The sequence below is a fragment of the Centruroides sculpturatus genome, unplaced genomic scaffold, assembly GCF_000671375.1.
Source record: "Centruroides sculpturatus isolate CEXI.00-Female unplaced genomic scaffold, Cexi_2.0 scaffold164, whole genome shotgun sequence".
Lineage (NCBI taxonomy): Eukaryota > Metazoa > Arthropoda > Arachnida > Scorpiones > Buthidae > Centruroides > Centruroides sculpturatus.
In genome coordinates, this window is record NW_019384679.1 from 844949 (window position 1) to 866973 (window position 22025).

The 22025-nt window shown below is 31.2% G+C and overlaps 1 protein-coding gene across 1 annotated transcript in view; it reads right to left on the minus strand.

Moving 5' to 3' along the window:
• LOC111626934 (leucine carboxyl methyltransferase 1-like) overlaps positions 1-22025 on the minus strand; it is a 38993-nt gene that overhangs the window by 11849 nt on the left and 5119 nt on the right. The window contains exon 2 of the mRNA XM_023370470.1: positions 13657-13840. Within this exon, the coding sequence (XP_023226238.1) occupies positions 13657-13840 (184 nt within the window). The remainder of the gene's footprint in view (positions 1-13656; positions 13841-22025) is intronic.

The window sequence follows — 22025 nt, forward strand, 5'->3', positions numbered from 1 at the left end:
TTAAAACTCAAGACAGCGTAAGCACAATTATTCCAGATATTACAGGTTCCGACAAGTAAAGAATTTTTATAGTCCTGCCACAAATAAGCTATATATTGATTATTGACCATTTGTGACATGCTATAACGAGCAAAAATTAAAAAAAAACTAATAGGTAGGTTTAAAATTAATAAATACAAATGTATTCTGACAGTGAATGAGTTAATTATGCTTTCTATTTGCAAAATTCCTCAACCTTAACACAAAATAAGAAAAAAAGTGAATTTTTAAGAAATTTGCGGGATTTCTCGGGATATTTCCCGGGTTAAAAAAACAACCGGGATCCCGTTTGAGAAACCCTAATATATATATGTTTCAAACAAGTTATTTCAGTAATTACTGAAATAACTTGTTTGAAATAAATCATTATTTAGATTCAATTTTCTTAATTTTTCCAACATAAAATGGTATTTGAAAATTTATACTAAAAATCTTTTGCTTAGGTATTTTATATATATAGTAGAGTCCCGTTAGTCCGAACTAATTGGGACCGAGCCCTGTTGGATTAGCCGAATAACTGAAATAATGCAGAAGCAAGCAGTAAAACAGATCTGGTTTATATATTAGGAGCAGTCAAATGAAAACGAGATAGACTATATAACAAGTGTGGCATGGAAGTTGATAATGCAGGTAGGTGTGTATATAGAAATGCCCTCTATTGGGAATCAGGAAGGAACAGTGTGAACGTTCACCACTGTGCCATTTGTCTGTTAGACGTGCTCGAAGTGAGGTCGGCAAGTTGTGTGTGCGTCCTCCATAACTATGGAGGTCCACTGCTTGTTGACTTTCTGGAACACGACGCCACAATTAATGCACAGCAGTACATGGAAACTTTGCAAAAATTGAAGCGTGCCATCAAATTCAAACACCCAAGAATGTTGACAGACAGCATCATTCTGTTGCAGGATAATGCCCACCCACATGTTACCTCGGTCCCAAGATTGTTTTGACTATGCTGCAGAAGTTTTGCTGGGAACTTCTGCAGTGTAGTCCATATACATCCTCCATACAGTCCCAATTTCTCTCCATGAGATTTCCATATTTTTGGAGCCCCGAAGAAAGATATTCATGGCCATCAATTTGTTTTGGATGAAAAGGTGCACGCCTGGGTACAATCATGGTTCTGTAGGCAACTGCAAACATTTTTCTATGAAGGCAATGACCGTCTTGTCTCACAGTGGGATAAATGTATTAACAGTTACGGCAATTACTTTTGAAATAATAAACAGTTTACTTACTTTTTCCCATCTGTCTCATTTTCATTTGACTACCCCTAATATATCCAACACCATCAACAACATCAGTACCCACCCTTTATTTCATTTGACTTTGACTCAATAGAGAGCACAAACAGTTAACAAAAACAAGTTTTGTAATTTTGAAATGGAAACTTGCCTTCATTGTTTACCTTAACATTATTTTAACTGTAAAAAAAAATTGTTTTTTATACACAGTCCAGAATTCCAATCACTTGATTGATGCTACTGTGTACCAGTTAGCACACTTAATTGTGGATGTTGAATGTACTCTTTGCTCTACATTATTTTAGTTTAGTTTAGTCTGCTGCTACAATGGCCATGAAATGGAAACACAATGTGTATGTTGAAAGATAAGCTGGATGTTTTAAAAAGGCTGGACACATGTGAAAGTGCAACAAAATTGGCAGTAGAGTTTGGACTGGGCAAGGAAAGATCAAGCAGTTTTGTACTTCTACTTCAGAAAAATCAGTTGAAAATTGACAAATGGCAAGGTCCTCAACATTTGACAAGCTTGATAAAGCTTTATTTGTGTGGTTCTCTCAGGAAAGAAAAAAAGGGGAACACCCCCTAAATGGACCTCTTATTAGAGAAAATTTCCTCTCCACTGACAGAAACATGTTCAGACTAGCAGGACTCTACTGTATATTAACTAAATTCAAAACATTAGTCAATACTAACATTCTTCACAATTTCACTTAAAATTAAGGACAATTATTTTATTGAGGCAGAGTATTAGCAAAGCCTCTTCTATGTGGCTTACAGAATTGTGTTTGTTCTTGAAATCTGTTTGATCGACTTTGATAAAACTTTGCCATTTTCTATTGATTGCAATGAAGAATCCACAAATGCAATAAATGTAAATGTAGAAAATAGAGATTTATGCTTTTGTTTTCGATATAAAGTGGGGTCAAAGTGACAATGTCTGTGCTGCTTGATAATGCCTAACAAAATTTAGGGTCAAATAAAAAAAAACCAGCATTGTGTGCACCAAACAGAAAATATGAACAATGACAAAAAAAATGAACAGAACACAACAACAAAGCAATTGGCATGAACTGCTTTTAGGTTTGGTTTTACTCCTATACAGCAATGCAACATGTAGGCAATCTGCTGAGGGATAATATCTCTTGGAAGGTAGGTTTTTTATGGGAAACTGGTACCTATTTAGGTGTTACTAATGTAAAGGAAACCTGAAAAGCTCCATGTAGACAGCCCACTGGCTAGGCACAAACTCACAACTAACTACCAGTGTTCTATGGTTTTGTCCACTTAGCCAGTGGTGGGCATTGGCATTGACTGCTTTGTTCTTGTACTGCCTCTCTGTGTTAGTAAGTGCAAGGATTGTCTGTGTGCCCAACCAGTGCAAGGATTGTAACCAGTAGATGCAAAGATAGCATCTTTCATGGCAGCAAGTGCAACATTTGCCTGTTCGCAACCAACAGGTACTGTACAAGGATCGCCTTTTCTATGTCTAACAAGTGCAAGGGTCACATCTTTCTTTCCAGCCCCACCTCAATTCTATCACAATATGAAAAAGTTGCATGATGTCCTAATTAAAAATTTAAATACTGTGAAATATTCACTTTATACTTATATTTTAAATATAAAAATAAAATAAATACACATTATATACTTTACAACAGCAATGCAAAAAAGCACATTTATGTTTAAAATGTTTCAGAAATTGCACTTAAAGCATTTTATACTAAGAAATCAGATTGACAGGTTGTGTCATATTGACAAAATGCAAATTATATTTCATTACTTAAAATGGTGCTTCATGGTCAAAATGGCCCTTGCAACAATAAACGAACCAACAATTATTTATAATCTATCAATATAAATTACAAAAGAATATACTAAGTAAAATATTTAAATTTCTTAAAAATATCAAAAATTACAGCAATGACTCTGTGCCAAGTGAAAAGTCACTGGCTGACATAACACAGGAATTAGAGTTGCCAATTTTTAGAGGTCAATTTCTTTGCCCCAAATGCCTGTAGTAAGTCTAAATATCTCATTTGAAAGATATTTTTTTTCTTAGGTAGTGTGCAAAATTTCAGAATTTTCTATAAAGGGGTTGTCAAAATATAAACAATAAAAAAAATCTCCAAAAAGCTATATTTTTTCCTTTTCTTCATTTGACACAAGAAAAACTACTGGGTCTTTTTAAACCCAGTACTTTTTCTTCTAGTTTTAAACTCAAATTTTAGACTTAACTTCTCTTATTAAAGGCTCAAGATTATCAGTGAGGTGCTTGCAAAACTTCCAGGTTGAGAGATCAAAGCTCATGGGGATTTCCCCATAGAGCTATTTTACTTTTATCATTTAATTTTGGGCTTATATGAATAAAATTTGCTTAGAACAAATGGTTTTATTCAAAATGTTATCCAGAATAACAAAAGCTCAAATTTATGCAAATTAAAACTTGTTTTAATGATTTTACTAACAGCATATTGAAAGTGTCCAGTCAACAGCAGTTGCATTGTAAAGTACTGACCAAACTATGCCACCATCTTAGGTTTTGAAGTAATACATTGACATCCAAACAAAAATATCTGGAGATGTAAAAATTTGCACCAAGTAAAATATTATAATAATTTGGATGACAGTCAAATTGTTTTCTTAGGAGCTTTTCTTTGGTAAAGATATATTTTGCTTCAAAGTGTCAAACTTATCTTTACCAAAAAAAAAAGCGTCTAAGAAAATTTGACTGTCATCCAAATTGTCATAAATTTTTACTTGGAACAATTTTTTACATCAGATGTGTTTGTTTGGATATTCTATTTCTATACAATTGCATTATCATAAAGGTTTGTCTTGTACAGTACGTTTTTTTTCTTTTAGAACGATTCTAATAATTGTGTGTCAATATAGCTGATTGAGCTGATTGTTATGAGTGAAGACCATAATAGTTTAATAAAATCAACACTCTATATAGAACCTGTTACTGGTGCGTTTTGTGAATAATATAGTTTATCACTAACATTTTCATTCTATTTAATTTGAGTATTCACATTCTATTTTGATGTGTTCCATTGATTATTCAGTATATTTTGCCTGAGGAAGAACTATTTAATGGTTCAAAAACATTAGTGAAAAACTGTATTATTCACAAAACACATTGGTATCAGGTTCTAGATAGTGTTGATTTCCATCCCCGGTGTTGATGTGTTGTTGATCTTCAAGTTTAATAAAAGTTTGTGTTATTGACAAGATTTGGCAATTAAGAATTAAGGATGTTATTTTATTGAAATAACAATAAAAACCAACAGAATAAATTGTAATATGTTCTACACAAGTAGATAGACACACTATCTCAATAGAAAATTATTTCATAGAAAGAAAAAATTATGAAAGTACGTATGAAAAATAATATAAGCATGTCCTATTAATAGTTATCAGATAAACAATGGAATGTCATGTATAAGGTCATGCTAACTCAAAGCAAGATGGCTAAAAACAGTAGAATTGTTTAAAAAAATCTGGACCACTAATACGTTGTTCAGCCACTCCTGTTCTTTATTACTGCCATGCACCTTCATTGCATTGATTTGATGAGAGCCTATATGATGCAAATCAAACAAATTTTGTCATTTTAGTTCACTTAGTGTAATTTTATTTTCAGAAGTATCTAATGATTATGGGTGACACAGTATTTTTTCTGGCACAACTGTATAAGAGCAATGACATTATAAGAAGAACTTATTGCACAATATGAAATAATAATGTAAAATTACCAAATATAATAATTTTGCAATTACTGCAAAAATGCTAACCATAGAAAGAAATTTTCTTTATATGGTTATCACTTCACTCATTAGTGTTTCCTTACAAGTTATTGTTTCGTGCATGAATGTTAAAGTTGCCATATTTGGTAAGAAGACTATATTTCTGAGTATAAACAAACTCTGCTTGAGGAATATTTATCATACTCATCAAAATAAACATAGCAATTCTATCTTAAATGTCTTTGCTGCTTTATATATGATGAAAACAACTTCTAGCTCTCCAAAACAGTCTCTCTTTGGGCAAACTTGAAGAAGTTGTTATATTCCAATAGTTATTATGTTAAATTATTAATCCTTCATTTGAGATGCAGTCAAAATTATATCTTAGCATATAATAGCAGACTAACAATAGATCCTAAAAAAATATGTAGTAACTGAACTATGCAAGTATACAAAACTTGGGAACATGTATTTCTTCATTGTGTAAAATTCAGAGAAAGTAGGGACAAGTATTTAATAAGGTTTAAGACTTGGAAAGATATTAATATACTGCGCTTCTCAAAAACTGATTATTACTCGATATTTTACTTTGTATTATTTTGTACTAAAAATTAACTTGTTAAATATTATATTATATTACTATTGATTTTGTAAAAAATTACCCCTTGCAAAGAACTAAGGTTCATACAATAAAGAATTGATTAATATTCAAATAGTGAATATGATCCTTCAGTGGATGACAGCAATAGGACTTCTGATGAATCTGAGTGTGAAACAAATATTTCATATCAACAAATCAACAATGTAAAGAGGAGGAAAACTGATAGATTTTCTTAGAATCAAGATATCAGTTTTATCCCAAATATTTCAATCTTTAACAGTTATTCATCTGGGATTACTTCAACTATAACTGCTACAAGTAGCAAGTTAAAAATTTTTGAAGTTCTATTTATGGAATCCATAATTAATGTAATACTAGGGGATAAACCATTATGCTGAACAAGTGAAGTTTTTCATCAAATGAATTATTACAATAGAAAAATGTTTAAAAAAAAAAATGTATTTTCTGCATTAACGATTTTAATGGAAAATGTCAAGAAAAACACTCAGTACTGGAGTAAAGACCCAAAGATGATAGATAACTCCATTCTTTCATATTTTATGTCAAGAATCAGATACAAAATGCTATGAAGAATGTTGCAATTTGCTGACTAGTCTACTTCAGTTTCATCTGATAAATTGTACAAAATACAAATAATAGTGAACAACCTCAGAAATTCCTTCAGAGATGCATTTATTTCCATTCAAAACATGTGTGGATGAGATATTCTTTGGAAAAATATATTGTTTGAAAGGAAGTCTACACATTCGGAGGTCAAAATTTGGGATAAAGATTTTTGTTTTAGCAAACTGTAAAACAAAATTTCTCAGCAATTTCATCTACACTGAAAGCAACACAGATCTCTCCTCAGAATTTGCTAACTTTGATATACATACTGTATATATATATATCCAGGTGGTTCTGACATTGTTACAATCCTTATTTGGAAATGCCTAATTATCTCTAGAATTTCTTCAAGTAGTTTTTCAAGTTGGAGTAAGTAGTGCTATAAAAAGATATACATAGAAAAGATGCAATGTAATTATAACCAGGCATTTCAAATGCCACTCATCTTTTATCAGTCTTTGCAATCTACAGGTGCACACACTTATTCATTTTATTTTTGTCCAATAATTACAGAAAATGTTAATTAAAAAGCCAATAATATTAAAAATATATCTAATAAAATCTATTAATTAAATTTTTTGTATTAATATTCAACAAAGACAAAAATGTAATAATAAAACAGTTATTACTACAGTATTTGATTGCTTGTTGTTCTCTTTTGGCTGTATGTTCTTTTGTAGCAATAATTCCAGAGAACTTATCATATTGGAACACTTTTTCCACTGAAAAGTGTTCCTGTATGATAAGTTCTCTATAGCAATTGTGCTTAATTTCAAAGTTAATATTACACCCAAAACATTTACAATTAGCACTAGATTCAAATTTCATGTATAGCTGCCACTATATAGAATTACATTGGCTTGAATCCAAGTTAGAAGTCATTGTGTTTTAAATGTAAAATGTGGTTAAGAATTAAATATTAGCTTTTTTAATGCAACATTTAAATGAAAAATTTAATAATCTTCTATAAACTTAATATTTTTTCTTTTGAACTAAATTGAACAATTTTCAACAAGTTTCAGATGGTATTTAAATATATCATAGAAAATTTATATATAAAATGAAATCTTATCACTATCTAATCTGCCAATTGCCAAATTGGTCAAAATAGCAATCAGATGGGAGGATCTTTATAAACAAACCATTTGCCAAGGTACAGTAGAGCATCGATTATCCGACCCCCAATCAACCGCCACATCGGTTAACCGACTGTTCTAGTTGGCAAATTCAAATGTCCGCTAGTGATGTGGTGCTACAATATTTGGCTATGTCTTGGCTACTTTAATATTATATTTACCTGTTTTAGCTAGCAACACTGGCTTGACCATGAAAGGGAGCCAGTATTTAAATGAGGCTTAATTTTCTAATTTTTAACGATACAATAGAGACGATTATTATTTTAAAAAATTTTTGTTAGGCTTAACATCGATGAAAATTCAACGCGAAGTAGGTTAATAACGATATACTAATTACATGGGATATACTAATATACTAAACTAATAATGTATTTTTTCATATTTTTCGGTTATCCGATCAACCCCAGTCCCCAATTGAGTCGGATAATCGATGCTCTACTATATATGCAATTCAATGTGTATTACATCTTATCTTCCAAAGTTTGTTGAATGAAAATATCACGCGAGACTGAATTCAGCTGTACTGGTCTCACATTAAGGCTGATTTAACAGTCTTAGGGATCACTGCTATTCTAAAAAGGTTTCAACACCATTCTACCATACTGATCTTTACTGTATTATAAAACTAGGGATTGCAAAATCAAAGGGTTATCATCAGACCTAGTGTTTCAGTAAAGAAAGCTCTCAATACTGGAATTGAAACCAATATTTAGTTAGTACTGTATGGTGTAGATCTTCAAACACAAAATAAACTGAAAGTTAACCAATTTTAGCTATTCTATTCACATCAGTTCTTTAAACTGGAGTGTAAGTATACATTACCAAAACATCTTGAAAAACAAAATAATTCCAGTAAATAATCACAGACAGAAGGTCGTGATTATTTACTGGAGTTATTTTTGGTTCTGAAAAGTGTTTCAGTACTGCATCTTTAGCTGTTAAATGAGCAAACATTGCAGGCAAAGAACTATCTTACATGTAAGAAAATTTGGTTACAGAAAGATTAAGAAATAAAATTTATCAGCTTTTCCATTTTTATACAGGAAAATTTGGAAAGGAATGTATGAAGTGCTTATTGGATTGTGGAAAAATGTTAATTGTGTTTTGGAAACAATGGATTTTAAATTGTTTTGGGTCAGTGTTTTATATCTTTAATTTTTTAGTTTTAATTGTCAATGTTGGCTGTATACATTGTTTGTAGGGTGAAAGGGGATTGTTGCCATAACAAGTGTGATTAAAGTGTTTTGAACAAATTGTTCTTTGTCTCTTGATTAAAACAGACTATATAAGACAAAACTTGCTATTAGTCTTAGTGGAGATAATCATTTAAAAAAATCTCCACATACGTTTAATGAAAAAGTCTGCCATTGCAATTTAGTTGTCTAAATTTGTGTGTATTTTTGTTTTTTGGTTCACTTACTTCTGATTCCAGTCCTCTTTTATGCAAGTTGATCTTATGCACTCTCTGTAAATGAATATGCAAACTGCTAGTCAATTCTCACTGCTTAGTTTCGATTATTTTAGTCCAATTTTTTACATTTTGCATCAGTACTATAACTAGACAGGTGCAACACAGATGGGACAAAACAGCCCTAATCTAATTGGTTCCTCCTCATGAAATCTTATTTTTCATAAAGTCAATATTATAAATTGAAATGTGTTCCTGAAAACATTTTAAGTAATTAAGTATCTAGTATATTGAGATGGCAAAAATAAAAAAAATTGGAACTTAATTATAGTATTTCTTCCTATCATTAAAGGAAATTTATACCAGATATATAAAAGTGGAAGGTCAAAGTAAGTACTCAAAGTAGATGGTCTACTATAAATAAACTAAACTAGATTCTTAATAGAGTAGAGTCCCATAAACTCAACTTAATTAATTAATGTGGACTGAAAAAATAATGAGTTTTACAGCATATCAATGATGCTAGTCTAAACAGCAGAATTTTCATAAAGTATTAATATGTATATGGATTTGTACATATAACTACCAATAGTGATTATTTCTATTTGTAATTAAATTTTAATTTAAAAAAAAATATTAGCTATTCAGTGACTACATTCAAGTAAGTGAAATTTGTATCATGGCATTTTGCAGTGGCACCTTAGAAAAAGGGTTTTATTCTTTAACATGAAATTGATACTATTATTAAGTATCTCCAGTGAAGAATGATAACTTATTTGATCCTAGAATGATGCTATAATAGTAAGCATTATATATATATATTTTTTTATTTTTTGAACAACACAAGTTTTACAGTGTGTCAAGTTACTAAGTGTCAAGTTTATAGGACTCTACAATAATAAATATTAAAAAAAGAACTAATCACTCTCCTCTAGAGAATATTGAATTCTTTTTATATATTATGTTTTTACTGAGCTTTCTTTTTCTAAATAAAAATAACTAAATACTTTATCAAAAGCTTTAAATTTTCAAAAATAGAACTTTTATACTTTTACATGTAGACAAACAAGCTCTAATTATTCTAACAACTAAATGATATGGCTTAATGAACAATCATAGTTTTAACCCAATAGGTAAATGATAAATTTAAAAAGTTAATCTGGTCTTAAAAAGAATGGATTTATCATGTTAATATTTAAATGAATATTTCCTACAACTTCATGAGAAAGGATCGTGTACTGTACAAACAATTAATAAAACAAGTTCTTTAATATTGTAGATAAATTTGTTTAAAATATCTACAAATGAATAATTAACAGAAACTTCAGGAAAAATACACAGTATAATCTCTGAATAGTGGACACAGTTAGGACTGAGAAGTTTGTTCTCTGAATAGTGGACACAGTTAGGACTGAGAAGTTTGTCCACTATTCAGAAGTACGTGGGTGCTTCAAAAAGTTTGTGGAAAAAGTCCGTAACTGAAAATTGTTTGGAAGGATTTTGATTTCAATGCACCTGAACATTCTTGTACCAATGTGTTATAACATGTTCAAACATAAACCTTTAAATGCAGGTAAGAATCAGTTGAAAGTCAAGCACCATTCAAGCAACATGGAATCCACCAAAATCGAGATGAGAACAAACAAAGTTCATGGTGAAACTTGGTTGGGAGAATAGGCAAATCATTGATGCTCTGAAACAAGTTTATGGTGATAATGCTCCAAAGAAGTCAACCATCTACAAATGGATAAGTCGCTGAAAGGTACCAATTTTCCATCAGTTGAAGATGTAAAAAGAGCTGCTCTGACATGGTTCAGATCATAAGACCCTCAGTTCTACTCAGACGAACTTAAAGGCTGGTATCAATGTTTGTAGAAGCATATCGACCTTAATGGAGCATATGTTGAAAAATAAACATAATAACTGAAATCGTTTTTTTTCATACTATCCTTTTTCCATGAACTTTTTGAAGCCCCCTCGTACATGCTGGTGGCTATACTGTATCTCAGCGTTTCTCGACCTCTAACGAATCATCGCCCCCTTCAATAAAACCGTTATGTAGTGCCGCCCCTCCGCTACAAAATTCTGATGCCGAGGGCCAAGACTAACACCAAATTCGTACTGCATTGAATAGAATAGTGACTAGTATGTTATTTGTTTAATTATTGTACAATAACGAATAAAATATCTAATTATTCTTAATATAATGTTTTACTATATCGCCCAGAAAATTGTTTTTCGCCCCTAAAATATAAATTGTTACTAATCGCCCCCTCAACATGGAAAAAATGTCCACNGTGTACAATAACGAATAAAATATCTAATTATTCTTAATATAATGTTTTACTATATCGCCCAGAAAATTGTTTTTCGCCCCTAAAATATAAATTGTTACTAATCGCCCCCTCAACATGGAAAAAATGTCCACATGGGGGCGATATCGCCCCCGTTGAGAAACATTGCTGTATCTTAACCTTGTCATCATATAGTGAAGAATACAAAAACATCAAATTTGCATTAGGAATGTGAATGTACCAAAAAATATACATAGCATATATAATTAAAATATACATACAGTACATTATTTTTTTCAGCTATAAAAATTTTGTTTTAATTGAATCCAGTTCAAATGTCAAGTTACGAAAACAATTTGCCTTTGTAACTTGACATTTGAACTGGATTCAATTAAACTGGATTCAACTGCTATCAACTTCAAGGAGTGGAAAATATATTCAGAATTGTTACAACCTACTTGATAACTACAAAGTAGACAAATCCCTGTATCAATTTTTATTAGTTACTTAAATCATTTATTATCTAAGTAAATAATAAAAATTGATATAGGGATTTGTCTGATTTGTAGTTATCAAGTAGGTGTAACTTTTTGAACATTTTTGCTATTTCCAGTAACTGATTTATTAACAATTACACTTTATCCACCACAAAGCTGTTAAAATGGTTACAACAACAGCATTTGTTCAGTGAAAGTTCAAAGCTCATGTTACAAAGGCAATTTTCTGACCACTTTAAAGTATGGGAAGAAATTCATTCTCTTGTATTTAAGACATCATTTATGATCTTAAATTTCTTTTTCATTACTACTATATTATGGTTCTTGTCAAATGAATGAATAACTTTGGAAAAGTTTAGTTTTTTTTTATATCATAATTCAAACAATAAGACAGAAGTTTAATAGCATTAATACGTATGATGATAAATGGTGATTGACAACTTAACCAGATTAGTCTTCTCTAACAGATAAAAAAATATTGTTCAGCTTTATACAAGCTGCTCTCCTCCCCTATTTCTAATTTTAAGCCAGTATTTATTCAACACCTATGGTCAAAATCAGTTGTCTGAAAGAGTATTTGAACTGATTCTTTTAGTTTTAAATTATTTTGAACATAATTAATTCTTTCAGACTATTGAAGGTGGAACATTTTGTAAGGTTGGTTGTGGACAACGGCATCCATTATTTACAGGTAAATATAATAGATGTCCTAAATAAGGATCTGAGGATTGTAAAAATGTCCGTTAAGTAGAGGTGTCTGCTATTTGGGAGTGTCCATTAATGGAAGTTTCTTGTATATATTTCCTATTATGAAAGAAATACAGTTTAACCTGCTTATAACATCATCCATGGGACCGGCAATTTTTTGACGTTATAACCGAGTGTCGTTATCTGCGGGGTCATAATTTCAGTCCCATAAAAGTATCAAGCCTGTTTAAGAATCTATTATAAAATTCATCTAATTTAATATCGTATGTATAAAAGTGCAAACTAAATATTTAAATCAACTTTATTTACATTATTATGTCTAAATTTACAACGATGTAATTAAAAATTTCAAAAATTTTTTATAAAAAATTTTTATTTATCAAGTTTCGATAATGGCGGCACTTTCAGTTTTGAGAATAATATCCAATCAAAAGGCAACAAAAAGTTAAATTAAGCAAGAAATGAGAAAATTATCATCCAGGTGTTATTAACGCCTGGATGATAATTTTCTTGTTTCTTGCTTATCTATCAATAGACATGAAGTCCAATATCTTTCACTTCTAGGTTAAATTAATGTGTATCAATTAAAAAGAAACAATAAAAATATTCACTTAAAAAAAGTCAGTTATTTTAGATTGTAGGCATTTTTCACCTAAAAATTGTTTATCAATGTCATTTTCTAAGTCGTAGATTTTGTTCATTATTTCCGATGAAGTTTTACGAGACCTGTAGAATTTGCTAAACCAAAGTCTCTGCATAATCTTTTTTCTTCCACTTTCAACTGCTTTAATTATTTCTACTTTGCAGTCTAATGTTAACGCTTTCCTTTTTAAGCTAGCCATTTTACCTGATTTGATGCTAAACTACAACACGAGTATGAGAGCTATGCAGACTAACCCACTGTCACGTTGTTTAAAGGGGTGGTGCATCTCACCCCATTGAATCCAGGTGGTGACAGTACCACCCACAATCGTTCTAGGAAGCGGACTCTGACCCTAGGACTGAACACAGTATTTTCTTTGATAAATAAAATTTATAATTTAATTTTGTAAATTTAAAAGTGCTTCAAATATGACGTTAAAACAGGATTTTATGTCGTTACAAGTGGGTTTTTTAACATTATCTAGTATAGTAAAATCGTGGGACCGATAAAAATTTGACGTTATATTAGGGTTGCCGTTATAATCAGGTTAAACTGTATGTATGTATAATGTAATAGATATATGAAGAGAGCAAGTTCAAATAAAGAAAAAAGCAAAGAATGTACAAAATCAGTTTCAAATGCTCATTTTGAATAAATAAAAACACCTATTTGATTACCATTATTAAGATTTAAAATTCATAAATTTATCATACCTTCAGTAGCTAATACATTCAAAAGTGGTTTTCTCATTCTGATAAGAGAGCATTTTCGAGCTGTTACTGGTGCCAAGTCAATTTCAATGTAATTTTTTACCTGTACATTTTCTTCTTTTAAACGCCAAAATAACGTATCAAAACCCGCACCAAAATTTACAACTTGACATTGATTGTTTGTGATCTGTTAAAAAATTTAATTCATTATAAATTAACATTTTATTATAATAGTAGTATTAATTTATACATAATTCAAAATGTTATTTATTGTAAAGATTGTAAATAAAAATTTCAGTCCTTCAAAAAATTTTATGATAAAAAAATTACTAAGTTTTAAATAATTGTTGAATTCAAAAATCAATAAATAATGATCAATAATAAGCCTAGATATAAAGTTGATTTAACTATAATTTAAGAGTTAATTTTTTCCTAGCAAATTACTCAAAAAAGCAGAAACTAGTAAAGTGAAAAATCATATTTTATACAAACATTATAAACAGATTTATTATTAGATCACAAAGTAAATTTTGATATATGCTACCATTTAAAAATATATATTAAAAAAACAAAAAATCTAGCAATGAATTGCTGGATTTTTTCTGTTTAAGAAACACTAAGACACATTAGCACAAAATTAAAATTGTGTGTGGTACTATCTGTTATGAGATGTTATTAAAAAAACTTTATATCATTATTTATTATAAAAAGGCAAAAAAGCTTAATTTTGAAGGTAGATATCTTTTTAAAAAATTGTACCTGTCAAGAATAAATAAAATGTTCATTAAGTCTGACACCACTCAGGCTATGATACATGACTTCCTCTATTCCCTACCCCCTTGACCCTTAATCACCATAATTTAACAGCATCAATGCCCCTCATATACAAGTTACTATGCCAAATTTCATTTTTTAACCTTTACCTCACCCTGAGATATTAAATGAAATAAATGCCAATAGACACACATGGAACTTTCTTCTTTACTTTTTTGGGTTCAGGATGTCTCAAAACATCAAGATTTGAAAAGAAAACGGAAGATCAAATTTGACATGATTACAATACTTTTCTGTGTTAAATATGTAACAGCTAGGAAAGTAAAAAAACATCAAACGCCTTGTTTTTAAGTTTCAAATTCCAAAAGTTCAGTTAAAATAAAGAAAGTCTTCTATAGGATCCTGATGATGGACTTTGAATGTGGCCAAAAGCATTTGCATTTCACATTGTCACTGCTGGAAATGTACAAAAGGTCAGTCTGTCATCATGTATTTGGTAGTTCCAGTTTTAAGAATAATTTTATAAAAATTTTATACTTTGTTCTATTCTACTTTTATACGGTGAATGTTCTTTTTATTCAAGTATATTGCAATCTTCAACTGATGAAAATCTATCAACTTGGCTGAAAATGTTTTTGTTTCATTAAAACATTTTGCTAGAGTTGATTTCAAAGGTGTGAATTTATAAAAGACGACAGCTGAATATATTATATTCAATTTACTCCAAAACCCAAATTCCAGCAAAATGTTGGGGAACTTGATGACCACATATTTCAAAACCCATGGAAATTTTTCCTTTATCATCCACAAACCACGGGTTCATACAGGAACTGTCTCCTCCAATCAGCAATTGCCCAAATTGGAAACATCTCCACCAATCAATGAACAAAACCTCATTGCATTCGAATTTCAAACATTGCAGCTCCATTTTTCATTTTCACAGCTTGATAATGTCCAATGGAATGTGGACGAAAACATTCATGTGAGTATAGAAGTTTTGCTGGAGTTTAAATTTTGAAGTGTGAATTTATTTTCTGACATTCCCTCCTGTTTCTGTATTTTGTTATATTAATCTAGTAATGAAATTTTCTATGTTTACTGCATTATTATAATATTTCAATAAAAACATGTGCATATTTTCAAATGGTTTTTCTTTACTGCAAAAATTTTTTTGTCAAAGCTTAGAAGCTATTTCATTTCTATATTTTTAATGCAAAAATATACAATATTAGAAATGTAACAAATGACTTAGCCAAATGCCAAGTAGTATAGTCAATTAATAACAGTTATTTAAGAAATATTCTTAAAATTTACATTAAATAATTCAAATAATGTTTTAATATCATAAAGTAAACAATAAAAAGTAATTAACCAAAGCCAGTAAAGATCCAACATACAGTGGTGTTATGAATTATTGAACATATACTGCAAAATGCATATTTTTGTTAAATATACTTCTAATGGATACAATAATTTAAATAATAACATGCAATTATTTATTATGATATTGTCACAATGTCTGGCTGCAATTTTTAATCATATTTTTAATTTATTTAATTTATTAAATTACATGCTCTCCACCTCAAATTAGTAGTGACTTGTCCCTATACATCATACTTTTCCTTTAACAATAGAATCATGCCAGTCATCTATTAACTGCTTTCTGGGGAAAAGTTTTGAATTGAAATAATCTGACTTGTGGTTTGCATTGGAAGTTCATATATAGTTAATTGGAGCCTCCTGCCCTTTAGATTTCCATATATGGTCTTGGATTTTGTGTATCTAACTCTGTTCTTAAGATTAAGGAAAGACAGATGACAGTGGAATTTATAGGTTTACAATTTTTCAAATTGTAGCCCAATTATGAAATGGTGAACCAGCATTGCATCATCCATATTGTACAGCATGTCATCATATGATAGAAATGAATGAGGCTTTGTGAGGGACTGTGGAACTACCAACGCAATCTTCACAACCCACAGTGGATGGAGAAACACCGAGAGAAAAATAAACCACTACGTGTCATCTTCCTTGACTTGGAAAAGGCCTTTGATTGCATACTCTACCAGCTCATTTGGTATGCACGCCACAACCACGGAGTGCCTGAGGACCTCATCAGCTGGGTCAGAATGCTGTACACAAATACCAACATCTGAGTGAGGTGCATGGCTGGTACATCTGACAACTTCACAGTGAACATTGGCTTTCATCAGGGCTCTGCACTGTCACCACTGCTATTCATTCTCATCATGGATTCTATCACAAAGAATATACAGAATGATGTGCCTTGGATGCTGCTTTATGCCGATAATATCATGCTTGCAACCACCACTCGAGAAGAGCTACAGTGTCAGGTGCAGGCCTGAGCAACTGTCTAAGTTGCTTTGGCTTGCACCTTAACACCAAGAAGACCGAATATCTAGAAATTTTTCCAAATGTGGGCATGATCCAGGTCAACAGTGATAACTTACATAAAACACACACTTTTTGCTACCTTGGCTCAACCTTACAGAGTGATGGAGATTGATGATGAGTTACGAATGAGGGTGAATGCAGCATGGCAACGATAGAAAGAAGTCACTGGTGTTCTCTGCGATAAAAATATTCCCATGTACCTAAAATCAAAAATCTATCGGACTGTGGTACAACCCATTGCTCTCTATGGTTCTGAATGTTGGCCATCAATGAAAGCAGCCAAATGGCGTCTCCATTCCATGGAGATGCACATGGTTCGCAGGATGCTTGGTGTACCCCTCCTTGACCATATCACCAATGACACAATATGCCAACAATTTGGCATCACGCCCATTGAGGCAAAAATGAGAGAGACTCTCCTGCACTGGTTTGGCCACATCCGACGATCAGCCCCAAATACAATTGCTAACATTGCCTACCACATAGAGGTGAGCAGCTGTTGGCCACACAGAAGACCAAAGCAATGATGACAAGATGCTATCAATGTAGACCTAAGGGCTCTGCATCTGAACCCAGACGATACACTCGATCAAACAAAGTGGTGTTTGAAGATCTGAATAGCAAACCCTATATCTGCGGGACAATGCTACGAAGAAGAAGATAGAAATGAACGAGGCTATAAACTGCTCATTTCTGTCAGGTATTGCTCAATATTGTTGTATGCTGTTCAAGCTTTTAAGTGTTGTGTTCACAATTAAATGTACAGTATGCCAAGATGTGATAGTTGACACCTAACAGAAGAAAACTCAAATATGACTCAAACTGTACAGAGACTAAACTATTCTTGTTTCACTGTCAGATGCAAAATTGCAAAACTTAAGATGTTTAGAAACATTGATCATTTACCCTGCATATTATTGCAAAGGGATGACAAAGTTATTTGCCGTTTGAGCCAAAAGAATTGGCAATGGAGTAGGAAACTTCATCAGAAGTGGTTGGAATCATGTGTTATTCATAAGTAGGCCATGCAAAACAAGTAGTTTTATACGTAAAGGTCAATAAGAAATTACTAAACCAAAAAAATAAAATGACAAGATTGGCCTAAGCAAAAAAGCATCACAATTGGACAACAGCACAGTGGCAACATGCCAATTTTCAGATGAGAGCCATTTCTGATTATCCAGTGTTTGCCTGGCCCAATAGTATACAACAAAGTAGGCAAAAGATGCTACTCAGAAGGCCTTATGACATCTAAAAAGTATGCTTTTTCAATAATTAACTGAGGGGCAATCATCTACAACAACATTAAAAAACTATTTTGTGGCTGGTATAATAAATTCAAATCAGCATAAAATTACTGTTAGACATCATGTCATCAATACAGTCAGAGAGACAATTGGATTGGAGCAATATGTTTTCCTACAAATGTTTAGTATTATCACACATACTGTTAAGTGTACAGTACATTTCTGATTTAATGATGTTCAATAACTTTAAAATATATAACAAATACGTACTGGAAGTAGAATAAGTTGAAAAATAAACTACACCGATATAAATCCAGCAAAATTTAATAAAAAAAATTTTTTCAATCATTTTTCAATGATCATCTTAAGTTACCAAAATAGAAAATTAAATATAGAACATAAAATGCATTCGAAATAAATACAAAAAATAAAAATTAATGGAAAGCACCCTAGTGGACGCATTAATGAAAAATTAACAAATAAACCAAATAAATAGTGAAAATTAATAATTGTAAAAGGACATCCATGCAGCAGACAATGAGTTGGTGTCTCTATGGTTTATACAACTGGTTTTCATGTACGCTTTATAGATTTCCAATCTCTCTAGATGTTTGATCGTTTGCCTATTAGTCATTGTTTTTATAATTGCCGCTTGATCTCATTGCACGTTAATATCTTGTTACTTTGCGTATGATGCCAACACAGTGTTATCAAGGTTCCTATTGATTGTATATTTGTGTTCCTTGAGCCTTTGCTTTAGACCGCGCATTGTTGCACCCAAGTAAACCAGCCTGGAATCGAATCGTTGGTCATGTAAAGGCACCGAATATATACCCGTTGTTGAATTCCGATTCTCTTTCTTTTTGTTGTTTCTTAAAAGTTTGAAAATAGTGGGATTGCGCTGGTATACAATGTGAAAGTTATTAGAGTTGGTAGTAGATTTGTGTATCTTGTTCAAAAATGGGACGTAATTAAGCACTATTCGTTTATTATGGTCAACCCTGGGAGAATGCCGTGCAGTGGATTGGAAGGATGAAATAAGATCCTCTATCTCTTTTTTTGGATATTTGTGTAGATGGGCTATCTTAAGAATGTATGCCAGCTCTCTTATCATATTGCAGAAACTTGTACAATGCGTATAAGCACGTTTAATCCATGATCTGAAAACTGATAATTTGATATGCTTAGGATCAACTGATTGGCATGGGATGATAACAGGCTGAAAGCAGGGTTTGCGGTAAATATCGGTCCAGATCTCCCCTTGCTTGCATGTAATGGAAATGTCCAGGAAGTTAACACTGGAGTCACTCTTTTGGTCAAGTTGCAACGTTAAACTGTAAGGGTTATTATTGATCTTGTTTAAAAAATATTGTAGTTTAGGTTCTTCATGCCAAAGCATGAAAATGCCATCAATATATCTAGCGTACAAAACGATTTGCTGTTGGAATTCAGGTAGAATGGCATTTTCAAGTTGATGCAACACCAATTTGCAAAGGATTGCAGATATAGGACTACCCATAGGTACGCCTCTTCCTTGTAAGAAGACATTTCCTTCAAACTCAAAAAACAATGTGTAACAAATTAAATGCGCTAATTCCAGGATATGAGCATGATAATATTGAGCATTTTCTATATTGGTAAATAAAAAATCCCTGATAGCACAGAAGCAAGGAGGTAATTTTATCAAAGGGTACAAGGATTTGTAGTTGAATACGGTCAAACATTCCTTGTCCATAAGAGAAATGTTTCTGAGACTCTCTACAAGCTGTAGTGAGTTGGAAATAGAAAACGGATGTAGGCAGTCCCTAGCACGGAAGAAGTTGACTAACTGCTTTTCAATCAAGAATGTTGGGGAGCCACATTTATCAATGACTGGATGTAGCTGGTTACCTGGTTTATGAGTTTTCACAAACGCAAATAATCTAGGTGTTCTTGGAGCGAGGATCGTGGAATTCTGCATATGCAAACGCCATGCAGAATTCCACGGCATTTGTATATTGCGAATTGTATAAACCATAGATACACCGACTCATTGTCTACTGTGTGGAGGTCCTTTTACAATTATTAATTTTCACTATTTATTTGGTTTATTTGTTAATTTTTCATTAATGCATCCGCTAGAGCGCTTTCCGTTAATTTTTATTTTTTGTATTTATTTCGAATGCATTTTGTGTTCTATATTTAATTTTCTATTTTGGTAACTGAAGATGATCATTGAAAAACATTTTCAATGTTTTTATTTTATTAAATTTTGCTGGATTTATATTGGTGAAGTTTATTTTTCAACTTTAAAATATTAAACAACTATCCAACATTTTGTTCTTCCAGATATTTGCAGAACTGAGAATACAAGTGTTGGGTTAGATTTTAAATTCACTAGATCTCAATCCAAAAAAAAAAGTGTGTCATTTCTTGACTAAATTAAAAAAAATCAGCTTTAAACAAAATGGGAACCGAAATGTGACAAAATAATATTAGTCATGATGCTATTTAAAGCCTGAACGACAGTATCCAGAGAGAATTTGGACTGTTTTATAATAATTACAACAGTTCCAGCAAATAGTTTTTAATGATTACTAACAATTTCAGTTAGAGTAGATGGCCTTCTTCAAAACTAAATCAAACAAAAATGGAATCTTGCCATCCTTCTGATTCCATTTTTGCTTAATGTAACCTGAGGAAGGTAAGTTAACCCGACTGAAAATGTTAGTAGTCATTAAAAAAGTTACTTTGCTGGGACTTGAAGATGTATGATAGTGTACAATTTGTTCTATCCAGTTTAGTAGTCATTTATTTGAACTGTTATTAAAGCCAAAAGGTAATAAGTTAGCATCATAAATACAAGTAAAATCTTTGTTTCTATCAGTCAACAAGCCATATTTGACATAAAACCCCTTTCATTTTCTAAAATTAAAGATTATTAAAATTCTTATTTAAATTCTGAATTATACAGGATTCAATGAGTTAATATACCAAAACAGAATGATAAAATTTTTATATACCCAAAGACATAACTAGGAAATAACGGTATCTACATATAAATGCTTTCAAGAAATTTCAAAAAATATAAAATCTTTTCAATTTGCAAAATTTTTACTTACTTTCATCTCTCTAACCTTAAAATTTTGCAAGTCAATTAATTATTTATTTTTTTTCCCAATATATAATTACTCTAATTTTATAAACTTTATTTTCTTTAGATAAAAATAACATTGTACTGGCATTTTAAAATACACACACAAGTCAAAATTGCTCAAGAAAATAATATTGATACATAAATGACCAATATACTGTAAATTAAATACCTATCAGCTCAGTCTGAATCGTTTTTGATTCAAAAGCCCACTTTTAAAAACACTTAACATTGCTTAAATAAAAAGAGTTCTTTTAAACCAGCATAACTTATTAAACAACAATGTTTTTGACTACATAATAAACATAACCAACCAAATAATTACCTCAATATAAAACAAACAGCCAAATTTCTATAATCAGGCTATTAAGGGCTACACACAAACTGGATTGAGTTGACCGATCCTAAAATCAGACAAACTAGTGGCAAAAGCATTCACATTGAATATATTTATGTCAGTGGCCAATTCATTATTACCAATTGGAATAAGTGTTAGGAATCAAAACAAAGGCAATCGTTTAAACTTTTTAAATTTTAAAATCGGGCAGATTACAAAAGATCTGCCTTATTAAAATTTGTGAGTATGATCTTATTTCATTTATAAATTTTTTCAAAAAGTCTAAAATTTTGCCATCTTTTCTATTTACATTGATAATGTTTTTATATTGAAGTCATGTACTCCCCACATAATTTTAAGCCGTTCTGGAAGAAACAAGGTACAAGAAAAAACAATAACAAAATTAGAAATATGTATATAATGTAAAGTTACATTTGATTAATTTGATAGTTTTCATATATCCAAA